This window comes from Delphinus delphis, chromosome 2 (assembly GCF_949987515.2).
Source record: "Delphinus delphis chromosome 2, mDelDel1.2, whole genome shotgun sequence".
In the NCBI taxonomy this organism is placed as follows: Eukaryota; Metazoa; Chordata; class Mammalia; order Artiodactyla; family Delphinidae; genus Delphinus; species Delphinus delphis.
The window spans coordinates 126,591,119-126,614,780 of NC_082684.1; the positions used below are offsets into that span (position 1 = coordinate 126,591,119).

Here is a 23,662-nt window from a genome sequence, read left to right on the forward strand (position 1 = left end):
CTAAATTCTGGCTCAAGCTTGCAGAGTTACTGTGTTCTAGAAGGTCTCCTCTGAAACTCTGTGTCATTAAGCACCTGTGGGGTACAACATACCATGGCACAAACTCAATGGGTTTGCACAGGAGTTTCATTTTTAGACAATTACAGCAATGTTAAAGCTCTATGGAATAAAAAAAATGCCTCTTAACAATTCCCAGTGGAATGAATATTAGATTTCCTAATAAATCCTTTGGTCATTATGTAGGACATGTATTTCTAGCTCTCTACCTTATAGGCATATGGTAGAATTGCATTTCCTGGTACCCCTTGTAATTAAGTAGGACCATGCAGCTCATTCTGGCCAATGAATCATGGCCAGACAGATCATTTCAACTCAAATATGAAACCCTCTGGCAGAGCAACCCACAGCATTCAGGATGGTGGTTGCTCCATCAGTTTGAGATTTTAAGTGACTATGATTATAAAAGCCGGTCTGCCATATGATAACAATTATACGCTATGAATGGGAAATAGTCTTATTTTTTAAGCCACTAAACTGTTAGGGTTGATAATTACCTAGCCTATCCTGATTGATATTACAAAAGTATTTATTATCCAATCAATAACACATGAAATGCTATATTTCCAACCTGGCACTAGAGTGATTAATGAGGGAATTAGTCAGTTGGTCTTCTCCTTAGCATATTAGACCAACAAAATATTTAGAGGGATAGAATAAAATAATAAATCATTATTCATTCTTTTTCCAAACATGATTTAAAGTCAAGAGTACACCTAATTCCAAACATGGGTGTTCTGGTTATCTATAACAGTATAACAAATCAACCTGAATTTAGTGGATTAAAACAATTTATCTCTCATGGGTTTCTGTGGGTTGACAGCTGGGCAGTTTTTGCTTGGGATCTCTGTGGTTGCAGTCAACTGGCAGCTAAATCTGGATCAACTAAAGGTTCAATTGAGCTGGATGTCTGAGGTGGCTTATTCAAATGGTGGTAGTTGACACTGGCTGTTGGCTGAGAGATCAGCTGAGGCTGGTTCTCTGTTCTCACAACATGGTAGCTGATTGTGTGAAAGAGCAGCGGAAGTATGAGTGACAGGAGATGGAAGCTGCCAGGCCATTTAAAGGCTATGTCCTTAACTAGAACAGCACCATTTCCACAATATTCTGTGGTCAAAGCAGACTGAATGCCTGCCCAGATTCAAAGATTTAGAGAAATAAACTCTTCCTCTTGTTGTAGGAGTGGCAAGGTCACACTGCAGAAGAGCATGTGGGAATGAGAGATATTGTTGTGACTATCTTTGGGAAATATAATCTGACACAATGAGCTTGTATTTAAATTTTTGTATCTGTAGTAAGATGCTAAAATTATGAGAGATAAAACATATTAGATTGCCTAAATAATATATTTTAGAATAAAATATGTAATACCAATACCACATATTTTAAAAGCACAATCTCCAATTTTTATTTACTCCATGGTGTGAAGTAATTCAGAATTGAGGATTTTATGAAATATAATTTTACATATGTTACTTTTCTTAGAATATAAATTTCTCAAGCCCACTGTATCTCTTTTATGACTACCCTCAGCTCCATTTTCCATTTGCACAAATATCTATGATAGCATACAGTGTGCATTTAATAAAAATTAATAATGAGAGTTATGATACCAGATAACTCCTACATTTAATAAATTCTATATTCACTTACTTTCACAAAACTTCAGAAAAAGCTGAAGACCAAAACTAATGAATGAAAGTAATCTTCAGTGCAAAGCGTTGTTTCATGTGAATAAATTTTCCTTTGGTCTTATGAGTTACTAGTCTTATCAAATTAATTGCCTGCCAATTCACCTGTCTCTCCAAATTGATTTAAATCTCTATGAAGTTAGGGAACATGTCTATTTTCTTCACTATTATATTCTTTATGCTTATCAGCATAAAGTGTCTAGCACATAGTAGGCACTAAATAAAGAGCTGATCCTAGATATTAACTATGTCTTAAATTTATATTTACAGCGTGTTGCATAAATTGTTTCTTTCCTTTCACAAAATCTATTTTAAATAGACCTAGTCCAAATATTTAGGTGTTTTTGGCAGGATGACTTTAGTGAATGTGGATCTACCTTACTAGTTTAGAAAAATCAAGGTAAATAATGATGATGACTGTAACAAAGAATAAATAGAGACTGCTTAAGATCCTTTTAAAAATGACTTATTAATTTAATAACAAAAATAAATAAATAATAAAATTTAATAACAGTAACTCTATTAGAGAAATAACTCTAAACAGAAAAACAATCTGGAAAAATAATCTAGAGCTAAAGGGCATATTGATTATTTAGTAGGATAACTACTTTTTGCATTACTTTTTCTTTCCAAAAGCATGTTTTTATTTTGGTTACCTGCAAAGGAAGTAGAGGGCTCCAATGATAAGAGTTCCTAGAAGAACAGCCAATGCCACGAAAGCTGCAAACAGGTCACTTTTAGTTTGGATGCTGGAGCTTGGGAGAAAAACCTCTTCACAACGAGCTCCTGTATAATTTTCAATGCATCTACAGAATAAAATTTTAGATAAAGAACTGCATTCTCTGTTCCATTAACTAGTATAGAAAGCATAAGGTTTCCAGCTGGTATGAAAAAAAAATAAGACTAATTTTCAGATTGTGAACATAGAATAGGCATGCTTTCCTATAATGCTCACAGAGCTACAGTTATAATAAAACAAATTAGCATGTGCAGTCTAATCTTTGCTATCTTCCTTTTCCAGTTTTCAAATTGTTTAGAAATTCCAGAGAAATTATAGAATATTCAGTCCTTTTATCTTTTAGATTTTCAATATGTAATTATCTACACTTAAGTTTATCTGAAATTTATTTTGTTATTTCTGGTATAGATGTGGTTCTAAGTATATTTTTCCTTGACATTGCTAACTAGTTATTCCAACCCCATTTATTAAATAATCATTCCCTTTCCTACTGTTTAACAGTGCCTCCGTTAATGTATGTCAAACTTGTATAAGTAACAGCATTTCTTTATTCTTCAATGATCTATACATCTAATCTTGGGCTTCTACCATATTGCTTCAATACTGTTGCTTTATAATATGCTTTAGTATCCGGTAGTTCTACTCCTTACCTTATTACTTTCCTTTTCTAGAGATTTTGTGATATTTTCATTTGCCAGCCAAATATTTTAAAGCCAATTACTTTCAGCTCTTTAAAACTATGTGACCATAGAGAGAACCATAATCTTTGGTAATATCAGTCAGTTCCTTTTTCCCTGTTAATATGTTCAGAGATTATAAAACTAGAGATTGATATGAACTAATGAGTTTGGCACCAGATCAATTTCATTATTTCATAGTTGCAGTTAAAATAAAGAATAGTATTTTAATATATACTAATGTTTGTTTATAAAGCAACCCATGAAGTTACAGAGTAAACCAGGGGTCCCCAACCTCCGGGCCACGGACCAGTACCGGTCTGCAGCGGGCCAGCAAGCGAAGCTTCATTTGCTGCTCCCTATCGCTCACATTACCGCCTGAACCATCCCCCTTCCCCACCGGCTCCGTGGTAAAACTGTCTTCCACGAAACTGGTCCCTGGTGCCAAAAAGGTTGGGGACCGCTGGAGTAAACTACACTTTTTACTCCAATTTACGCAATAATTTTGCGTAAAAAAAATGTGTGTGTATATATATGTGTGTATATATATTCTTTAAGCTAGTATTACCCAAAATAGAAATATCTGTTCTACTAAATTAATTCTCCTCCTCACCTCTTTCCAGTTTAGGGAGTATTTACAAATGTTATCTTCTTTTCTCCCACCCTAGTCTAACAAGGATGCAGTCCTAGAAAGTTACATGCTGAACTGATTACTAACAAAGCTTGGCAACTAACGCAATAGGCTAATAAAGCAGTATACAAATAAATAAGAGAAAAGAATATCAAGTTATAGCACAAGGGATCAATTTTACTTAAATGAGCATATGCAAGATGTTTTATGAACCTCAAGCCCTACCCATGGTGAGGCAGTGGTGTTATTGGTTACAGCCTCCACTGAGGGGGGAGGGGTGTCAGTTTGAGCAAAGAAGCAGTTTTGATTCTCTCAAACTACTGTAAAGATGGAGTTGAGGAAACATAGAAAGGAAAAGAAAGGACAGAATATGAGTGGCAAACTGAAATGCAAGTAAAATACTTTACAAAACACAATTACCTAACGTCTAAATAAAAAATACTTATTTTTTCCAAAGATCAAGTCAGTTAAATAAGTATGAGGAGAAAAAAGATTAAATGAAAATAATTTGTTTCTTTCTCCTCTAGCCCCACATCCCACTTCCAAAAAAGGGAATAAATAACGCACAGAGACACACACACACAGACACACACAGGCCTAGAAAGTTAATATAGAGACTACCAAAAAAATCAATACACATGTCATCACAAAATAACCAAAGAAGGAAAGGGGCATTCCACACAGTAAAAAAAAAAAAAAAGTTCTAAATTTTTCAAAACCAGAATTCAGTAAGTAGTAATTATTTATGACTTCCGAAGGTTTTTAAAGAAAAGATTTAGCCACTGGAAAAGTTACTGTCATCGTTTTAAAATAACTCTCAGGTTTTGAAATGATATTAAAATGGGGTTCAGTTTCCATTTGAATATAGCTAGAACTCTAAAGAAATAAATTCTGAATTGAAACAGTATAATTCTTCTTTGTAAGGAAGATTTCTTTTTTAAAATGCTATAAACTCATTACTCAAGGCTGTTCAAGTTTAGGTAAGATTGAACTTCAAGGAAAAAGATGACAAACTAGCTGATGCAACTAACCCTATGTGTTTACTTTGAGCTGGAAGGAGTCAAGAGAATGGTATAAATATAAGCTGAGTGGTCAGATCAGGCTATAAGCAAACAAACAAAAAAGGCATATAAAGGAAAACAATCAACACTACAGTGTTGTTCTATTGTCTTACAGCAGGGCCAAGCAAACACATGCTCTTGTGGGAAAGTCAAAAGCTGATGGTATCTTTAAATAAAGCAAAGTGAAGAATAAACACATCTTGTTATTATTTAACTAGTCAAATCAGAATTTAGAGAAAAGCAAAGAAATTTAAATATTATGCTGTTATCTAAGAAGTAGAAATAGCTAACCTAAAAATTAATTTAAAAATTTCAGATATTTATCATACAAAAAAGTAAACACAGCCTACCAATGAGTATGTACAAGGATTCCACTTTTTTTTTTTTTTTTTTTTTTTTGCGGTATGCGGGCCTGTCACTGCTGTGGCCTCTCCCATTGTGGAGCACAGGCTCCGGATGCACAGGCTCAGCGGCCATGGCTCATGGGCCCAGCTGCTCTGCGGCATGTGGGATCTTCCCAGACCAGGGCACGAACCCATGTCCCCTGCGTGGGCAGGCGGACTCTCAACCACTGCGCCACCAGGGAAGCCCAAGGATTCCACTTTTAAAGCTCAAGCTCATTTACGAAAATGTTATGACCCAGTTATGACACAAATATCAAACTTTAGGCAAAGTCAGCTCCTTTAAGGATAAATAAGGGTGAATTAAGAAGATTTAGACAGATAACTAAATGGTAGTACTAGATGAAGCAAAACAGGAAGGTGAGGCATTTGTACCACCATTTCATGCAGAACTAAGTAGCCTTCAGTCTTTATGTAACTTTCTTGCTAAATTATTTCCGGACATCACTTCTGCACAGACTGCCAAGTAGCAAACAGTTGTTCCACCTAATGAGGTGAATACCAAGCACTAGGGTCACACACATTCTCCTGGAACTGAAAGATGAATGCTGGAACAGGTACAAATGCTCAACTAGGTGAGAAATTCCAAAACTCAGAATCCAAGTCATAGGGTGCTGGTTTTCTGGCTGAATACCACCAACAATCTTGTCCTTAAACCCAGAAGCTATGTTTAGTACACTGGACATGAAATAAACTCATTAGATTCTACAGCATTCCAGGTAAGTTGTAAGAACCAAGTTTTTAATCATGTCAACAAACAGTGCCATTTAGCTTCAAGAAAGAGTATTGGACTATGAGCTAGAAAAAACTGATTTCTTGATCCCACTCTTATGATTGTTGGCTGTGTGACCTTGGGCAAGCCACTCAAACTCTCTAAGACACTGTAAAAATCAAAATAACACCTGCTTTTGCTATTTCATAGGGCTATTGTCAGAATCAAATAATGTCTAAAAGTGACTTGAACATTGAAACACACTATGCAAGTGAAACTGAAATTAAAGTAGCTAATAAAATGCTCAAGAAAAATTACAGCCAGAAAAAGTTAAGAGCATGGAGATCAATAAATGTGTTATTATTATTAAATATTTTTCAGAAACAATAAACAACTTTATAAGAGTCCACTAACCAAATAGTGATTCAACGTCAATGCCACTTCACTTGGGCTAACCTATCCTGGAAAGAAAAAGTATAATATTGGCATATGCCAAAATTGACTTCCAAGTTTGATTCCTACTCTGTAGTAATCAAAGTTCAATCTGAAACCCATGAAAAATGGTAACAAAACCAAAATAAAATAAAACTATTAGATTGTTCAAGAAACACAAATTAACCACATGGGCTTAAATCCCTTTCGCATTCCAGGGCTAGATAACAATACACAAACATGCCAACATCCTATGAAACTCCTACTAGATTTTTAGAAGCCAAGAATTCAGGGAAGACTGACTCTTTTATTAGCTAGTGCCATAAATGTAACTTCACTAAGCATTTATTAGATTCTTAATAGTACCTAGAGATACTTAGCTAATATTCGATCTTGCAAAAGTTTTAATATTTATATGATATTAGCACCAATTAAAACCAATAACTAGTATGCTTCAAGTGTGTAAGTATAATCTAAGTCTAGTAAAAAAGCAAAATCTATTAGGTTCTTCCAAGATTGACTATGAACAAGATAATTCATGTGCTGAAATGGACTACAGACTATATCTGTATATAAATGAATAAAACATCCTGCATAGAGAATAATTCGTATTTGTCATTATGTACGGTATTGTTATAATTTTATTGTGAAGGGTTATAATTTTTTTGCTTAAGTAAATCACTGTGAAAATGTGAAATATTTTACTTACTGAAACTAGCTAAAGCACAGTGAATGAAGGAAGCATGTACACAAATGATGAGCAGCAGTAGTTTAAAACACAACCTTCATTACTGAATCCATGCATTGGCTATTCTTTTCCGATTAAGACTTTTTGGGAGAGACACCCATAGAATGCTGCCGGGTTCACCAGAGTACTTGGGGAAAATTTTGTGATTAAAAAATGTTTCTTAAATGTTGTCTTCCTCCATGTTAGAAAAATAATGATCTCAATTCTCACCCTATTTTGCTTTCCTCAAGGGAAAAAAAAAAAAAAATCAGGGAGGAAATCCAAAACTGCTCTTGACAGATAAGGTATATATATGTTTTAAAAAAATGATCAGGGAGGAAAAGTAAAACTACAAGCAGAAAATATATATATATTTTTTGTATTCTATTTTGTTGTGATCCTTGGTGTAAAAAATACACATATATTTGTATATACAAAGATTTATTTATACATAAAAACTGGTATAGGTCAGTTCTTCCTTTCTTTTAAGTAATAATTTCAGTAAATATAAAGTTATATTTAGAATTTATAAATGATAAATTATAAATGGGCCTTCCAATTGTAGACATTTTTCACATGTTTTGGTAAAACTTAAAGGACATCAAGACCATAAATCCAGGAACAAATGGAAAGACTTACGCTCTTAAATCACCAGACACTCAATTAAACCACAGTTCTAAACGGACAATATTCATGCTGGCATCTTACCTTCCCAGGCTTCAGGTCTCAACAACCTTCTAATGCAGGGAAAATCTCATGCCCCAACTTGGAATAAGACAAAGAGAAGCCAGCATCAGTTCACTTCCTGACAAAAGAAGTTAAGTATTAGAGCTGAACAAAAGTCACAGTTGTCACTTTGCATGGTATTCCTATGTTGAAAATGAAATCTTACTGGTGAGAAATCGGGATATTTTTCAGGGGCCTTTCAAAGGAAATAGTGGATGAAAAGACACTATCTAAAAGGATAACCAAAATTCAGAAGCAAATGCGTAATCTGATATAACTTATTATGCAACAAATAAGAAGAAAATGAAGGAGCTTTAAAGGAGGACATTCATTATCTTTCACTGGCATTCTGCTTCCTAGAACAGCAATGAGCTAACCTGAGTTAGTTCTGAAGAGTAGCTTCTACTCTTGAACAAGTGACACAACTGAGTAAGACAAATGCTGGTGGAAGACAAGCAGACCTAAGAGAGCAGTTATGTTTCCACTGTTTCAAAACCATATTCTGCTATGTTTGACAAGCAGATGATCTGGAAAAACATGGTTTCAAGAAGATTGGTCCTCTTTTAAGTTTTTGTTCTAAGCATGGTGAGGTCAAGAAAGATATGTCAGTTGTTTCTGCTGAGAATACTAATGAAAAGGCTTTATCAGAAGTAAGGTTACTAATATGAAAAGTGTTAACAAAATGCATAGCTAAATAGAGCAGCTGTTTCGTGCTTTTTGCAACTGTTCTATTATCAGCTTCAAGGCTGTGATTTCCTTTCTGTAAAGGTGTTCTGAAGATCAATCTAAATCCTGATGTTTAATAAAGCATATTGTACAGTGCCCAAAGTCAAAGTAAAAAGGACTTTGTTCTGATTAATATCACAGTAGCATTTTGGATTTTTTTTCTTTGAACCATAACCTTCTACTAAATTTACAGATGAAAAAACAGAAGTCTTACCTAAAAAGAGTGCCAAGAACTAGCCTATGGTAACCAACTGACCTTAAGAAAACTTTAAAATTTTATGTGGTTAATAAAACAACTCATAAAACCCAGATGATTCCTTTTGGAAACTGAGTTTAGTAAAAAGCACACTGAGGTCCAGCAAAACTGTGGACAGACACACACGCAATATACAATTAAAAGAGGCAACGTATCAAATGCAGAAGCACAATAAATGTTGATTTTCTTACATTTTTCCAATTGTGATTCTCAACCTCAATTATTTTACTTTCATAAAACAAGCCTTTCATATATTATAAGTTGGTACTCCTAAATTGCCTCTCTTAAATAGAATTCAGTCTTTATTTTATCACCTGACAAATGATGATTTCTACCTAGCCAACACTGACTGTTGTGGATAGGGGACAAAGCTTGGCTTCTGTCAAGGCAGCAGGGGCCTGCTTTGGTCTGAGCTTGTGGCCCTCTGGGAGAATTCTGGTGATCAGGCTCAGGGAACTGGAGCTTACTAAGTCACTCTGGGTAGCTATACCAACAGATACCCCTTTGCCTGATGTCTTAAGACTCCACCTCCACTGTGCAATGATTGGCTTCACGGTGATCACAAGAAGCCTGGAGGAAAGTGAGGCAGCAAGGAAAGGCCTCATCCAGCTAGTGATGCAAACATAGGTGAAGACAAATTCTTTCCCCCATCCTTGCTCCACGAACCTATAAAGTTCTAGTTGGAAGGTTGAAAGATTAGGGGCTTTCTGACGTTGTGCCCAAGTTGGCAAAGAGGACAAGGGCTGGAAAGGGCTTCTGCCTGGATTGTTCTCAGTTGAAGACTTTGAAATAGACAAGAAAGATTGTTAGGTGCCCTGTCTAACGACCTTCTGAGTTATCTGATTCTATGGGGGCCTGTGCTTTCCATTGTCTTTGAGCTATTTTACAAACTCTGTAAATTGTAGAAAACCTACAATAAATAAATTTTGTCCAGTGTAATACAAGAGATTTCCCTGTGGATACTGATAAGTATTTAGTATTTCATTTCAACATGGCTGATCACCTATACTTACATGTGTGTGTTGTTTTTGTTTTTGTTTATGGCTATGCCATGCGGGCCCTCGGCAGTTAAAGCCCAGAGTCCTAACCACTGGACAGCCAGGGAACACCCAAGTATGTGTTGTTTGAATTCATCTTTGAGTCAGTTGTAATGTCTTATTGGTTCCCTTGTTAATGAATGAGTTAAATATGTCTTTGACACATGTTCATTTTATATTTGTATGAAAATCATGATTTTCCCTTATATAAAAATTTATTTTTTTTCCAGTTTGAAGGTTGCCCACTGAGATCGATTCATCTGACAGAGCTAGTTAAATGGAGTTGCCAGTGAAGTGCACCTCCTTAATAGCTTAAGCCCAGGTATGTCTTTTCCTGGCTCCCAGAGGTGAATCCCACTCACCAATAGAACTTAAAATTTGCTGGTTCTCTGTTTCTCTAGCTTTTTTTCCCCTCTCCACTAACTTTATGTTTTATTTTTTTGTCGTTGGTTTAGTTACTACTGATAAGTTATTTTCCCATTAGTAAGAGCAATGGTAAGAAGTTTGGTTTTATAGTTTGACAATCTGATGATCTCTGTAAATGGATGATAGAGATCTACTCAACCAGGTGAAAGGATAGAGAAACTGGTTTGTCAGACTCTTATTAAAAATTTATTTCTCCATTTTTTTAGCTTAAATCAATTAAAAATTACATACCCACTGGGAAGGAGAGTACCTCTTGGACATTTGGACCAGTGAGATTTTATGTTTCTGTGTTTACTTGATCTGTGCCAAAGTTATAGATCTGAAGCTATAAGCTCTCTCTGTCCCTATGTGTCAAACTCAGAAAGGCCTTTACCTCTTACTCTGTGTGAAATTTCTTTCTTTCTCCAGAGGATACTAAAAAATGATAGTATAAAGACTCTTAAATTAAAGCAGCTCTGTTCTGATTGACTTACAGAGATAAACAAGCTCTTACATAAATTCAGTACTGCTAAAATTACCAGAATAGGAAATCGAACTTCTAATACTTTATTTTTAAAAATTTTATTGAAGTATAGTTGATTTACAGTGTTGTGTTAATTTCTGCTGTACAGCAAAGTGACTCAGTTATACATACATATTCTTTTTCATATTCTTTTCCATTATGGTTTAATCACAGTTTATTGACTATATTAATAATTCCCTGTGCGAAACAGTAGGACCTTGTTGTTTGAACTTCTAATGCTTTAAACGTACTAAACTTAAATAAAATTCTTCTTGCTAAAACTAAGAAACATTTTAAGAATCCAAGTTCACATTAATAAGAGTAAATCTTTGGTAAACAATACTAGCTTAATAATTTTGGCTTAATAAAACAGCTATATCTTTATCAGTATTAGGTATAACAGAAGCATATATTTTATTCCACTTGGGTTTGCTTTTCCTAAAATTATACAGGTTTACTGACCAAATAAGCTAATATTACTCCTACATATTATTAAAAACTATGAAAAATGAAAACTGTATTCAATTAAATTCTATCATTATTCTGACAAACATTTATTTCAACCATAATTATGTTCTGTAGTATTTATGTTTTGTAGTAGATAATTTCTAAGGTAAAAGCTTGAATTTATATATATATTTTTTAAACATCTTTAGTGGAGTATAATTGCTTTACAATGGTGTGTTAGTTTCTACCTTATGCGGCTGCTTCCCACTAGCTAGCTATTTTACATTTGGTAAGGTATGTATGTCCCTGCCACTCTGAATTTATATTAAATTGAATTAATGGATATTATTAGACACAGATAATTTTTAAGTAAAATAGAATACTGAAACATTAATCATTAAGTATAATTTCAAGTTTATATAATTTTGCTTCTGAAGGTTACAGCTTTGGTCATGTTAATGAACATGTTCATTTTTGCCACGTTAAGGAGTCATAGAAGAGATGTGTGTGGCAGTAGAAAGTTGTAATATGTGAGTTCATGACTTTGCAAGTCTACTAAATTGCTTGTGTATGCCATACAGTTCTAAATTATCCACTACCCCAGTGTTCTCTGTGAAACAGAAGTTAGTTATAGTTACTTGGCTGAAAGATATGAGTAATGAGACTATACTTGGAACAACTGTGACAGAGAAACACAACTCTGTGTGTACTTTTGTTTTCCAAGGGTAGATGTGTCTGAAAGCAGCAGTTTGCAGTAGTTCTCAGGCTTTTTAGTCTCTAGTCCAAAGGACTCTAGGACTTACTGAGGACTCCAGAGAGCTTTTGTTTACATGGGTTAAGAAACTATTGGTATTTATTATATTGGAAAGTGAAATATAAATTTACAAAAATACTTTTATTATTTTATTTAATTTACAAATACTTTATTGATTCACTTGAAGATAATAATATGAACACACAGTGTGTTATAAATAACACTCAGTATTATAAAAATGGCTTCAACGGGTAAAACCCCTGAAAGAGAACCAGGTCAGTTTGTTCTAATTAGAATATGGGAAAGTGTAGTGAACAGAATTTAGAAAATAAACTTTATTTTGTCCCATTGATGAAAGAGTTTATTAAATATTAGTTCTCAGGCACCTATCTTAACCAAGTGCCAAAATCTCCTCTGACAAGTTTTTTGATTTTGTCTTCTCAAAATTGGATCCTAAATATAGAAGAAATAAAAAAAAAAGTCACCCAAAACTGTATTTGAGATTTCTCGAGAAAACCCAGAAAATCACAAATTTTCTTTGTCTTTTATCTTTTAAAAACAGAGATGATAGAAATAATTATAACAGTAAAATAATGAACAAAAATCTATGAAATTTCCTGGAGATCTGTCAATGCCTTTGCTGCACATAATTTTTTCTTTCTTTTTTTTTTGGCCACGCTGTGCAGCGTACAGGATCTTAGTTTCCCAGGGATCAAACCCGTGCCCCCTTCAGTGGAAGCACAGAGTCCTAACCACTGGACCATGAGGGAGTTCCCGGTCCATAGTGTTTTTAATCTCAGGGCAAATGCCAATCAAAACTCTTATTAAATAGTTGTACACTATACTTCCAACAGAGAATTTTACCCTTATTCACCCTGATATTATTAACTGGCTCACAGCCATTACATATCTGTCATCTATGTAGTTTTGTTTTAATGTGATGCGTGTCAGAAGGCACTGCTACAGGCTATAAGGCAGGGTTTGTATTCTGAACTAAAAAGGACAGTCCCAGAGCCTCATGGACAAAGAATGTACCAGGATTGCAAATTTCTGACACTTAAAAAAAAAGATTCTTGGGTACAAGCTTCTGAGGTGACTGGACTGAATCAGGATTCTTTATAGTTCAAAATCAGACAGCCTCGTGAAAGCAGGTTGTTAACCCAAGATCTCAAGGAGCACAGGACTGAATGAATTGATGAGAATTTATTGTGGTTATTTGTTTAGGACAGTGTTAATACTGTAATGATCTATTTTTCTTATATTAAAAAAAAAAAACCTTCTCTTTTTTCTTAAGCTATCCATAACCCACAACAATTTAGTAAATAGTACTTCTGTAAAATGCAACAAAATACTTTGAAATGTTATCTGATTCTCATTAAGCATCCCCTGACTCGCAAATTCAGAAACTATTACTGAGTCTCCTTAATCTTCATGGCAATATAGTTATTTGCATATGTCCAACAAGAACCCGTTCTTCTTTTCATTAGGACAAAACTGGACAAATCATTTGATCAACCAAGGCCTCCCATGGACTACCGTTTCTGAGAATGACTCTCTTTGAATTAGGTAAGTCAAGCCACTTTTACAAAACAAAAGCTGACTTTACATGTGGATCCAAAATCTACAAAGCAGTAAAAATGGCCTGGTACCTGGCTTATAGGTTCAAGCCCTCAGGAGGTAAGGAAGTCACTTATTGGCAGGCCAAGAACCTTAGCAAATTTGGGGGACTCTGAGAAAAGAGAAACTCACCAAATTTACAGGTACTCTACAAGTGAAATCTGGTATAGTTAGTTTCTTAGGCTTGGTTTTCTAGCCCCACAACAACAAATAATAGAGGCTTATAAAGTCAATTCCAAGATTCTTTAGGAAAACTTTCAAACAGAAGTTAATTTTGTAACTGTCATGGATGTTCAGCACTGAATTGCAAAATTCAGTAATTCTATATATTTAATTAATGCTCTTATTGCACTAGCATTTTTTACACCAAGAATAATTTTTTGGGATTATATAACTACAAGGGATTTTCACTTTCCAATATAGAATAAGTTTTTGGGATTATATAACTACAAGGGGGAAGACCGTTATGAAAAATTATGAAAGACTTTGAAACAGACCAAAAAAAAAAAAAAGACTACTGGGTGTTCTGTCCAATCCATCCTTCTGGATGATCTGATTCTTTAGGGGCCTGCATCTTTCATTGTCTTCCAGCTGTTTTACAACTCTGTAAATTATAGAAAACTTAGAGTAATACAAATGATTCTTTTCCATAGAAATTCAAATGAATTTTGTCTGGTGGAATACAATTGATTATTGCCCTGTAGATATTGAATAGTTTTGCATGTATTTGTAAACTTCTTTCAGCATTCCTGATTATATATGCATCTGTTGCTTTGAACTGGTTTTAACATCTTACTGGTCCCCTCATTAATTAATGAACTAAACAATGTCTTTCATGTGTTCATTTACATTTGTATGAGGTCAGGCCTTCACCGTTTTTTAAAAAAAATTATAACATCAGGAAGGCTGACCCAAGGCTACAGAGCCTGGGAAGGTTCTTATCCCTCCAATTAGGTTGCAAAGATAGAGGGGAGCAGAAACTACATGATCATATCTGGGAATTTTATGACACATTAGGCCTTGAGGGTACCTTACACCACACTATCATTCAACTTTCAGACAATGACCTTCAAACATGTTTTCAGGAACATATTGTATGTGAAAATTAAAGGTAAGATAAAAGTCATGATAAAACAAACTACCCTGGATCAAACTCTTTTACTAGAAAAGAACCATACTTTTGCAATTTTTTCTACTACCCTATTTTTAACAACTAAGTATGTAAAAGTAAAGAAAAATGTAATTTCTTTCAGAATCAAAACATGCCATGGCATACGACCCAGCAGTCCTGCTACTGGGCATATACCCCGAGAAAACCATAATTCTAAAAGAGTCCTGTACCACAATGTTTACTGCAGCTCTATTTACAATAGCCAAGACATGGAAGCAACCTAAGCATCCGTCAACAGATGAGTGGATCAAGAAGATGTGGCACATATATACAATGGAATATTAGTCATAAAACGAAACGAAATTGAGTTATTTGTAATGAGGTGGATGGACCTAGAGTCTCATACAGAATGAAGTAAGTCAGAAAGAGAAAAACAAATACCATATGCTAACACATATATATGGAATTTAAAAAATAAATAAATAAAAAATAAAGACGCAGATGTAGAGAATGGACTTGAGGACACAGGGAGGGGGAAGGGTAAGCTGGGATGAAGCGAGAGAGAGGCATAGACTTATTTATACTACCAAATGTAAAATAGATAGCTAGCAGGAAGCAGCCACATAGCACAGGGAGATCAGCTGGTGCTTTGTGACCACCTAGAGGGGTGGGATAGGGAGGGTGGGAGGGAGACGCAAGAGGGAGGAGATATGGGGATATATGTATATGTATAGCTGATTCACTTTGTTATAAAGCAGAAACTAACACACCATTGTAAAGCAATTATACTCCAATAAAGATGTTAAGAAAAAATGCCATGGGTTAATTTCTGCCACATGTACACTGTAATATAACAGGAAAATAATCTCAAAAATAATATAAAAAGGAATGTCAAGCAATAAATCAACTGTAATTTCTTTTATCTTACCAACAAGTAAATGATAAATTAGTAAAATCCATCTAGATTGGGCCTAACAAATTTAGTGGCAGCTTTGATGAGATATGGGTAAAGGACTTCCTAATAGCTAGGCAATTGGTGCCATGAGATTCAGCTGCTCTCAATTCTCTTTCTGCAGATAAAGTTAAAACGCCAATATCTTTGGGAAAACTAATACATTAAGCTACACTGTCATTTAAATCTCCATGTGTACCGAAATTTTCAGAAAGAATTTTTAAAACAGAAAGAACATGGAAAGAATGTATAATAGAAGGAAAAGAATCATGACACAAAAAGAGGTAAAAAGATAAAATTTTGCTACTTCACCCTTGGCCCCTGATTAACAACCACCTTTTTCTTGGACAGAAATTAGAATACGTGTTCCTAAGAGAAGTCTTGGGTACACAAAGGTAAGAAGGAGTACAGCAGTAGAAAGGGCTAGTGGCCTGAAATAAGTTACTCAAACTTGGGGCCTCACACCCTCTAAAAGGGACCTTGGGATGATCCAATGAGATCATGTATTTCAAAGCACCTGGCATATCAAGGTGATCAAAAATGTTTATGAACAAATAAATGATCGAACAAACTCTTGAATATGAGCTGTGGCCTGACTGTTGTTTTCCTAATTTTATGAATGGTGTTAGCAGAGAAAGTCTGAGAAGGAAATGAATAAATAAATGGAAAAAGGAATAATGCAAATTAGACACACTAAACAAAAGCCTAGCATGTGGATTTCTGAAATTTATTTGTAAAACCAGAGTAAATTATATAGAGTATCTGATTAGCTACAAAATATACTATATACATACGAATCTATGAAGATGTATAATAATTACTCAGTTTTCTGAAATTTCTTTAAAAAGTGTGAGGTAGTTACACATACATTTTCTTTAAAAGTGAGTAAAAAGCTAATGATATGACTGAAAATCTAAAACTTGTGCTATATTTTCTTCCTGTTGTATTAACATTCTCAGTTGAAGTTCGAAAACAATAGTATCCTTTTACTCCAGACTATAAATTACAGTAAATTCTTATAATGACAACATAAGTCCATAATAGAAATGCTGACACCTGAATAACAGTGGAACAGCTCAGCATAGCTATAGTTAGGCAGTAATAGCATTAGCCTGTGCTTATATCAGCAAAACTCTTTATATTATTCTTTTCTTATCTCCAAATTGAATGGATTTTGACACCCCCCCCTTTCTTTTGTAGTTGGGCTAACTCTCTCTCTCTGCATATAAAATACATTTATATATACCCACAGACATATCTTACTTCTATATTTCCAAGCAATGTATTATGTGGGAAATACAATTTTCTGTTTTAATGAACCTAAATATGTAGGTTTAGAGTGAGAACACACAAACAAATAATTCTATCTTGGTGCCATTTTGAAAATATTATTTGTCAAGATCAAAATAGCTGAAATTTAACTGTTTTTACTATTTTTATCTGATAATCTTATAACCCATTCAAAACACATATATGAGAAAGAATTTTGCTTCAAAAGAGTCCACAATCTAAAACTGGACAACATGAACCAACTGTTCAGTAGTAAAACAAATTAGTTTCAGAACAAACATTAACTGATAAGAATGCATTTCAAGGATTTTTTTTACTAGGCACATAAGAAACTGTCAGCTTTCCCAAAATGTCTTGACTCCAGAGGATAGTAAAAGCGAAAATAGAGATTAGTGAAAGGAATAGTGGGGGTGTACTGAAAAATATTGGATAAATTCAAAATAAATAAAAAAGTTTTCTTTGAGGACTTCTTAACTGATGTTAATTAGTATAATCAAATACAGCAAACCAATAGATAGTATGAGGAAGAATACCCCCAGTATGAACGTCAGACACAATCTGGGGTATTTCCAAACAAAATGGCAAGCGTTCAAGGTTATCTCTGGCATCATTTCACCTCACTTTTCAGTTTTCTGTTGCCACATGGCACCCACTTCCAAAGCCTTGAGTCTTAAAAGGTACTTAGGACATCCTACTGCAGTGATATCCAGAAAAGATCCCATGCTCCAGACCACTCTCTGCCCCCTCCATCCATCAGAGACATTTCGCTCAGTTCTGATAAATTGATTCCTAATACTAAGTAATACTAATGACCAAAGCATTAATCCTTGGAGGATTATTTGCATATAACAGAGGACCTCACAATTCACAGAAAATAATCAAGTCACATCAGTCAAGATCTTTACACATTTAGCTAGATTTGGGTAATAATAATTGGCTACATTTATTCCCACTAAAGGGAAGTTGAGCAATTAATCACCTAAAGAATTTAGATATCCTCAAGGAAAACTTTCTATATAACTAAGGCTCCTCTCAATTTAGATCATTGTTAGAAAAAAAGGACTATTTCATATTCTAGCTTGAGAAATACACATCTATCCTTTAATCCTTACCAATGTTATATATGTTATTCTTTATCATTTAATTACGTGTGTTTGAGACAATAATGCTCCTTTTCCTTAATAAGACTGGAAATATGGCAGAAACAGCTAGATATCCCCTACTCCCATTATCCTTTTATCCTTTCTCTTCTCCAATTACAGAATCCTTAGCTAGGCACAGGGCTGCATGAAATAAAGATTGCATTTCTAAATCTCACTTTAACTGAGGTATAGCCATGTGACTAGGTTCCAACTAATAGAGTGTGAGAAAAGTGATGGGTGCAACTTCCAACTTTGAGAAAATATCCTTAAAAGGAGTAGAAGTGTCTCCTTTTCTTCCCTCCTACTTTTTGAAAAGATGTAATCCACAGATTCTAAAATATCTGTGAGAAATATCAAAAGAAGCTGAGATGGGGGAGGCGCTACAAAATAAGAGCTTGAGGGACTATGAAGGAGGGAGAACTCCGTGTGTACCATTTGCTTCCTGGAAGGTGAAAGGCTCATTTTGACTTCCAAGAATCTGGTTTCTTGTTTGCAGTGGCCTGAGAAGGAACCAGGAGCACAGGAATGGTGAGACACAGTGGCAGAAATGTGCAAGTATGCAGAGCATGGAGGAAATATTGAACCTGTGAGCCCAACTTCTGGAAGGCAGCTAGGAGACAAACTTCAGCTAATCGTGACATGATTGCAGAGGCACTGGCAAAAGCGCAAGCAAGGAGCACTGAATATATTCAACTACAGAACAAAGACTAAAACAGATGAGGGAAAGTAGTGACAAAACAAATGAAAATGTCATATACTCTGACAAAGTAGAAATTGTACCATTTACAAAAACTGGGAAGAGAGTAAGGAGGATAGGGGTAAAGTGAGGACTGAGATCTAAAGCATACGTTGGCTGGCAGTCGCGGCATGTATTTAACATTGAAACATCAAGTAGTAGAGAAGTATAAGCACATTAAAGATTTTTTAAAAAACTGAAAACGTAAAGCAGAAACTAACATACCATTGTAAGGCAATTATACTCCAATAAAGATGTTATTAAAAAAAACTGAAAAAGAATATCACTGTCTAAAACTAAAGGGAGAGGCGGGGAGAAGAGAAAGGATGCTCATCTTCATCACCGTTCATAGTAGGGAATTAATAGATGCTACCTAAAGAAATGGGGTGGGAGGATTTGGAAAGATGACAGGAACAAAAAAATAACATGGCTGAATTAAAACCAAACACGTGCTGCACCAATAAATAAAAAGGGGTTTCAAAGAAAAAGATGCTCATATTGCTCACGATGCTAAACTCAACTCTATGCTGCATTTATGAGGCATATCCAGAATAAAGTAATTTAGAAAGGAAGAAAGTGGAAGATAGAGGAAAGGCAACCAGGAGTCATGATTTTAATATTAGACAAGGTAGAATTCAGGCCAAAAAGCATTAAATTAGATGAAGAAAGGTACTTCCATAATACAAAGATCTAACTCACAATGAAGACATAACAGTTATTAATATCTTCACAGAAAATAACAGAGCAGCAATAACCATGAAATATTAATTGCAAGAGATAAAGGAAAAGCCAGAAACAAGAGTAGTAGTAGAAGACTATAATTTACTTCTCACAGTCCATGACAAATAAAATAGACAAAAATTATGTAAGAATAAAGAACCAAATAATATAATTAAGATGACCTGATTGACACATTAAACTTTTTGCCTTAAAAATAGTGTAATCCTTCTATATAAATATCCAAGGAATAGTTCAAAATACTAAATATTAAACCACTAAAAATCAAAACAGAACCTTAATAAATTCCAAAAGGGAGAAATATTACAGAGACCATCCTGATAATATTGCAGGGAAAAAATGGAGATAAATAAAAGCAGAAAACAAAAGGTCTTTCCAAGTGGAAGTTCCTTGGGTCAAGAGGAAATTAAGAGCAAAATTATAGCATTTCTAGAAAATCACAAATATTAGAATCTATAGGATACGGCTAAAGCAGTGTTCAAAGCAAAGTTCATTAGTTCAAAGTTCATTAGTTCTAAATACTAAATACATTAGTTCTAAATACTTACATTAATAGGAAAGAAAAACTGAAAACAAGTTAATAAGTCCTCTTGATTAAAAACAATGATATAATAATTAAAAGGGAAATAGAAGAACTTAAGATAAAGGCAGAAATAAATGGGTTACAAAACAGAAAAAAAAAAACCCAACAATAAATAAATCTATGAGCTAGTTCTCAGTAAAATAACTTTGGGAGAAAGCACATTGTGGTGGATTAAAGATGGCCATAAAGTCTTTGTCACTCTCCTCATTGAGTGTCAGTCTTCTTTAAATTTTTAAAGACAGATAAGTAGAAATTATCTGTTTAAAATACAGAAAAAAATTTTAAAAAAGAAAGAAAAACCCTTTGATCTGTGGAACAGCATTAAAAGGTCAACATATTTGTAATTGGAAACCCAAAAGGAGAAAAGAGAGAGAATGGGGCAGAAAAAAGAATATTTAATGAAATGATGGCCCCAAATTTCCCAACTTCAGTGAAAGACAAATTTGCATATTGAAACTCAGCCTACACCTAGCAAACTTAGGCACATCACAGTTAAAGGGCTGGGGGAAAAGAGAGAAAATCTTGAAAGCCATCAGAGAAAATGACACAGTACATATGGGGAAACAGTAATATGAATGACAGCTGATTTTGTATCAGAAGCTATAGAGACCAGAAGATAGTAGAAGGAAATATTTAAAGTGATGAAAGAAAAAAATTGAACCCAGAACTCTGTATCTTGCAGAAATATGCTTTAAATATGAAGGCAATAATAGCAGCATTATTCGAAATAGCCAAAAAGTAGGAAAACCCTCAAATGTCCATTAACTGATAAGTGGATAAATAAAATGTATATCCACACAATGCAGTATTATTTGGCAATAAAAATAAAGTACTGAGACATGCTACACATAGATAACTCTACAACATAAAATAACTTAGGCTAAGTCAAAGAAGCCATTCACAAAATAACTCTTATTGTCTGATTCCATTTGTATTAAATGTCCAAGATAGGAACGTTTATAGCGATTGAAAGTAGATTAACTGTGTGGTGGGGAATAGGGATTAATTACTAATGTTTGTGGTATACTTTTAGGAGGGGATGAAAATGTTCTAAAATTAGATTACAGTGATAACTGGTTGCATAACCCTGTGAATATATGAAAAAACACTGAATTGTTTACTTTAAATGGGCAAATCATATGGTATGTGACTTACATCTCAATAAAGCTGTTAAAAAAAAAAGACTGAAGGCAATATAAAGACATTTTTAGATACGAGAAAATTAAGATAACTCATGGTCAGCAAGCCTGCACAGTAAGAAATGTAAAGGGAAGGTCTCCAGGCTGAGAGGAAATAACTAGATGGAGACTTGAATCTACAGAAAGCAATGATAAGCATTGGAAACAGTTAAAAAAAGAAGTGTCACTTAAATATCGATTATAAAATATAATGACTATTTAAACCAGAAACAATAACATTGTATTATGGAGTTTATAGACTTATGTAGATGTAATACCTACAATAATGATGGCATAAAGAACAGGGAAGTAAATGGAACAATATGGTTGCAAGATTTCTGCATCTTCTATGAAGTGAAAATTATATGAAAGTTAATATAATTATATTAATTGTAAAGTTAAGTCTGTACATTCAAAGCCTTGGAGCAAAAACTAAAAATATAATAATATAGAGGTAGTTAAAAGGCTTACAGATAAATTAAAATTCTACTTTAATGTTTAGTCAGTTTGAATGGTACTAGCCATAAGAATCATACTGTTGATAGTCATGGGCTAAAGGACACTTAAAGAAAAATAAACAATACAAGAATATGTAATACTTGCAACATACCTCAACTACATTTAGATTGTGTATTAAATACAAGGGTACAACTGTAAGATGCTCTACACTACTGATAAATGAAGGAAACAAGGTTATTTAACGAAAGCTAAATTATAAAGTCCATGGGTCAGAACTGAACAAAGCCAAGGTCCTTTAAAAAAATGGAGAATGGCTGAATATATATTAACATATCTAAAGAAAAAGCCTGTCAATCTGAGGAGCTGTTGGTCAGCAAGAGAAACCAAGGGAAAAAAGGCACAAGAGGCAAACCTTAGCAGTGCTCATCTAAGCACTAACAGAGAAGAAGTTATGGCCCGAAGACTTCAAGTACAGTCCTAGGTAAGATTATTCCTCTTGTGGAAATGAATGCATCAGGCTAGTGACAAATTCAATTTATATAATTTTTCTTGTTTCCACTCTATATTCACTAAATAACATTCTAATTATAAACTTGACTTTCCTTGTATGACAGTCACACAGAGAGAGGATATCTGACTCACATTAACTCAAGTCTGTGTAAACTACCACTCATAAATTAATAAATTAGAATAGTTATTTTAGACATTGGTCTCTGTAAGTCTAGTTTGTGCTCATGAGAGATGAGACCCACCCCCCCATCACAATATGCTTAATTAGCTTCCTAAGCATAGAAGCTGAGAGGAGATCTCCAGACTATGATAATACCATGGTCACACAGTACTTCATGAGGCTATTTATTTCCTAGGTGTACGAGCTTCACTGAGTCGTTCAAATCATCTTCTTTTTAATTACAAGAGTTTGAAATTTAAATCTTCATATTATTAAAAAACTTTGCTTTTTAACAGATGTGCTTGATTACATAAGACAGTGGAATAAAGAGATACTGCTGACAAAAGAGAACATTGGCGAAAGGTCAGGAAATGAGACATAGTCCCTAACATAAGCTATCCCTTAGACGTAACAGAAAAGAGATTCATTCACAAAACTGGAAAATAGTGCCCAATTCTTGTTAATAATAATTTATTTTTACAGCAACTAGTGAATTGCTTAGACCATTCATCTACATAATGATAGTGCTAGATCTCAATATTATATTTATTATTACTACATCTGTTTGTACTGTCTTGGTAGAAATCAGACAAAATGGTTGTATCAGAATGTGAAAATGAACAGGTCCTAGATCAAACCTCAAATATTCCCAGTGAAATGTGTTATGAGAATTGCATCATAAAGATCTATAAATATCAGAATTACACATTTCCTCTTAATGGCCAGAATTAGCTCTACATTTTGAATTTCCATTTAACACATATTGGTTAAGATGCCTTGTAAAAAGGATGAGGCAGGTGTAAAACAAAGGAAATTATTTTATTGATATTTTTAAGACTTTTTTCCACGGCCCTCCCCCCATATGAGCCCTTTCCCACTCTAATACTCTATTGAGATTAAGAAAAGTTTCTGATCTTTTCAGAAGCACTGGTTTGTTATAAACTTAATGAGAGAAGGCAATATGTAAACTAAAAAAGAAGGGTAAAAAAACAATTCAGTAACATCTCTGTAGAAAATCACAAATAACTTTTATTTTCAAATCTACTCTATTACAAAGATCTTCCTCACAGAATGTCTTATTATATCTTAGCTTTGTTTGCTTGGTATTAAATATCCCTATTTTTCTGTGATAAGACTTCCAAATTCTTCTCCATCCTGGTTTTCCTCCTCAACATTTTACTCAA

General features: G+C 34.2%; 1 protein-coding gene across 6 annotated transcripts in view; it reads right to left on the reverse strand.

The window, feature by feature from the left end:
- Nucleotides 1-23,662, reverse strand: part of NRG4 (neuregulin 4) — a 126,563-nt gene that overhangs the window by 24,756 nt on the left and 78,145 nt on the right. For all 6 annotated transcript variants that reach the window (XR_009518445.1, XR_009518444.1, XR_009518441.1 and 3 more), the window contains one exon: nt 2,405-2,554. Coding sequence is in view for 1 of the 6 variants with exons in the window: in XM_060005553.1 (XP_059861536.1) it covers nt 2,405-2,554 (150 nt within the window). In the remaining 5 variants the exon portion in view is untranslated. The remainder of the gene's footprint in view (nt 1-2,404; nt 2,555-23,662) is intronic.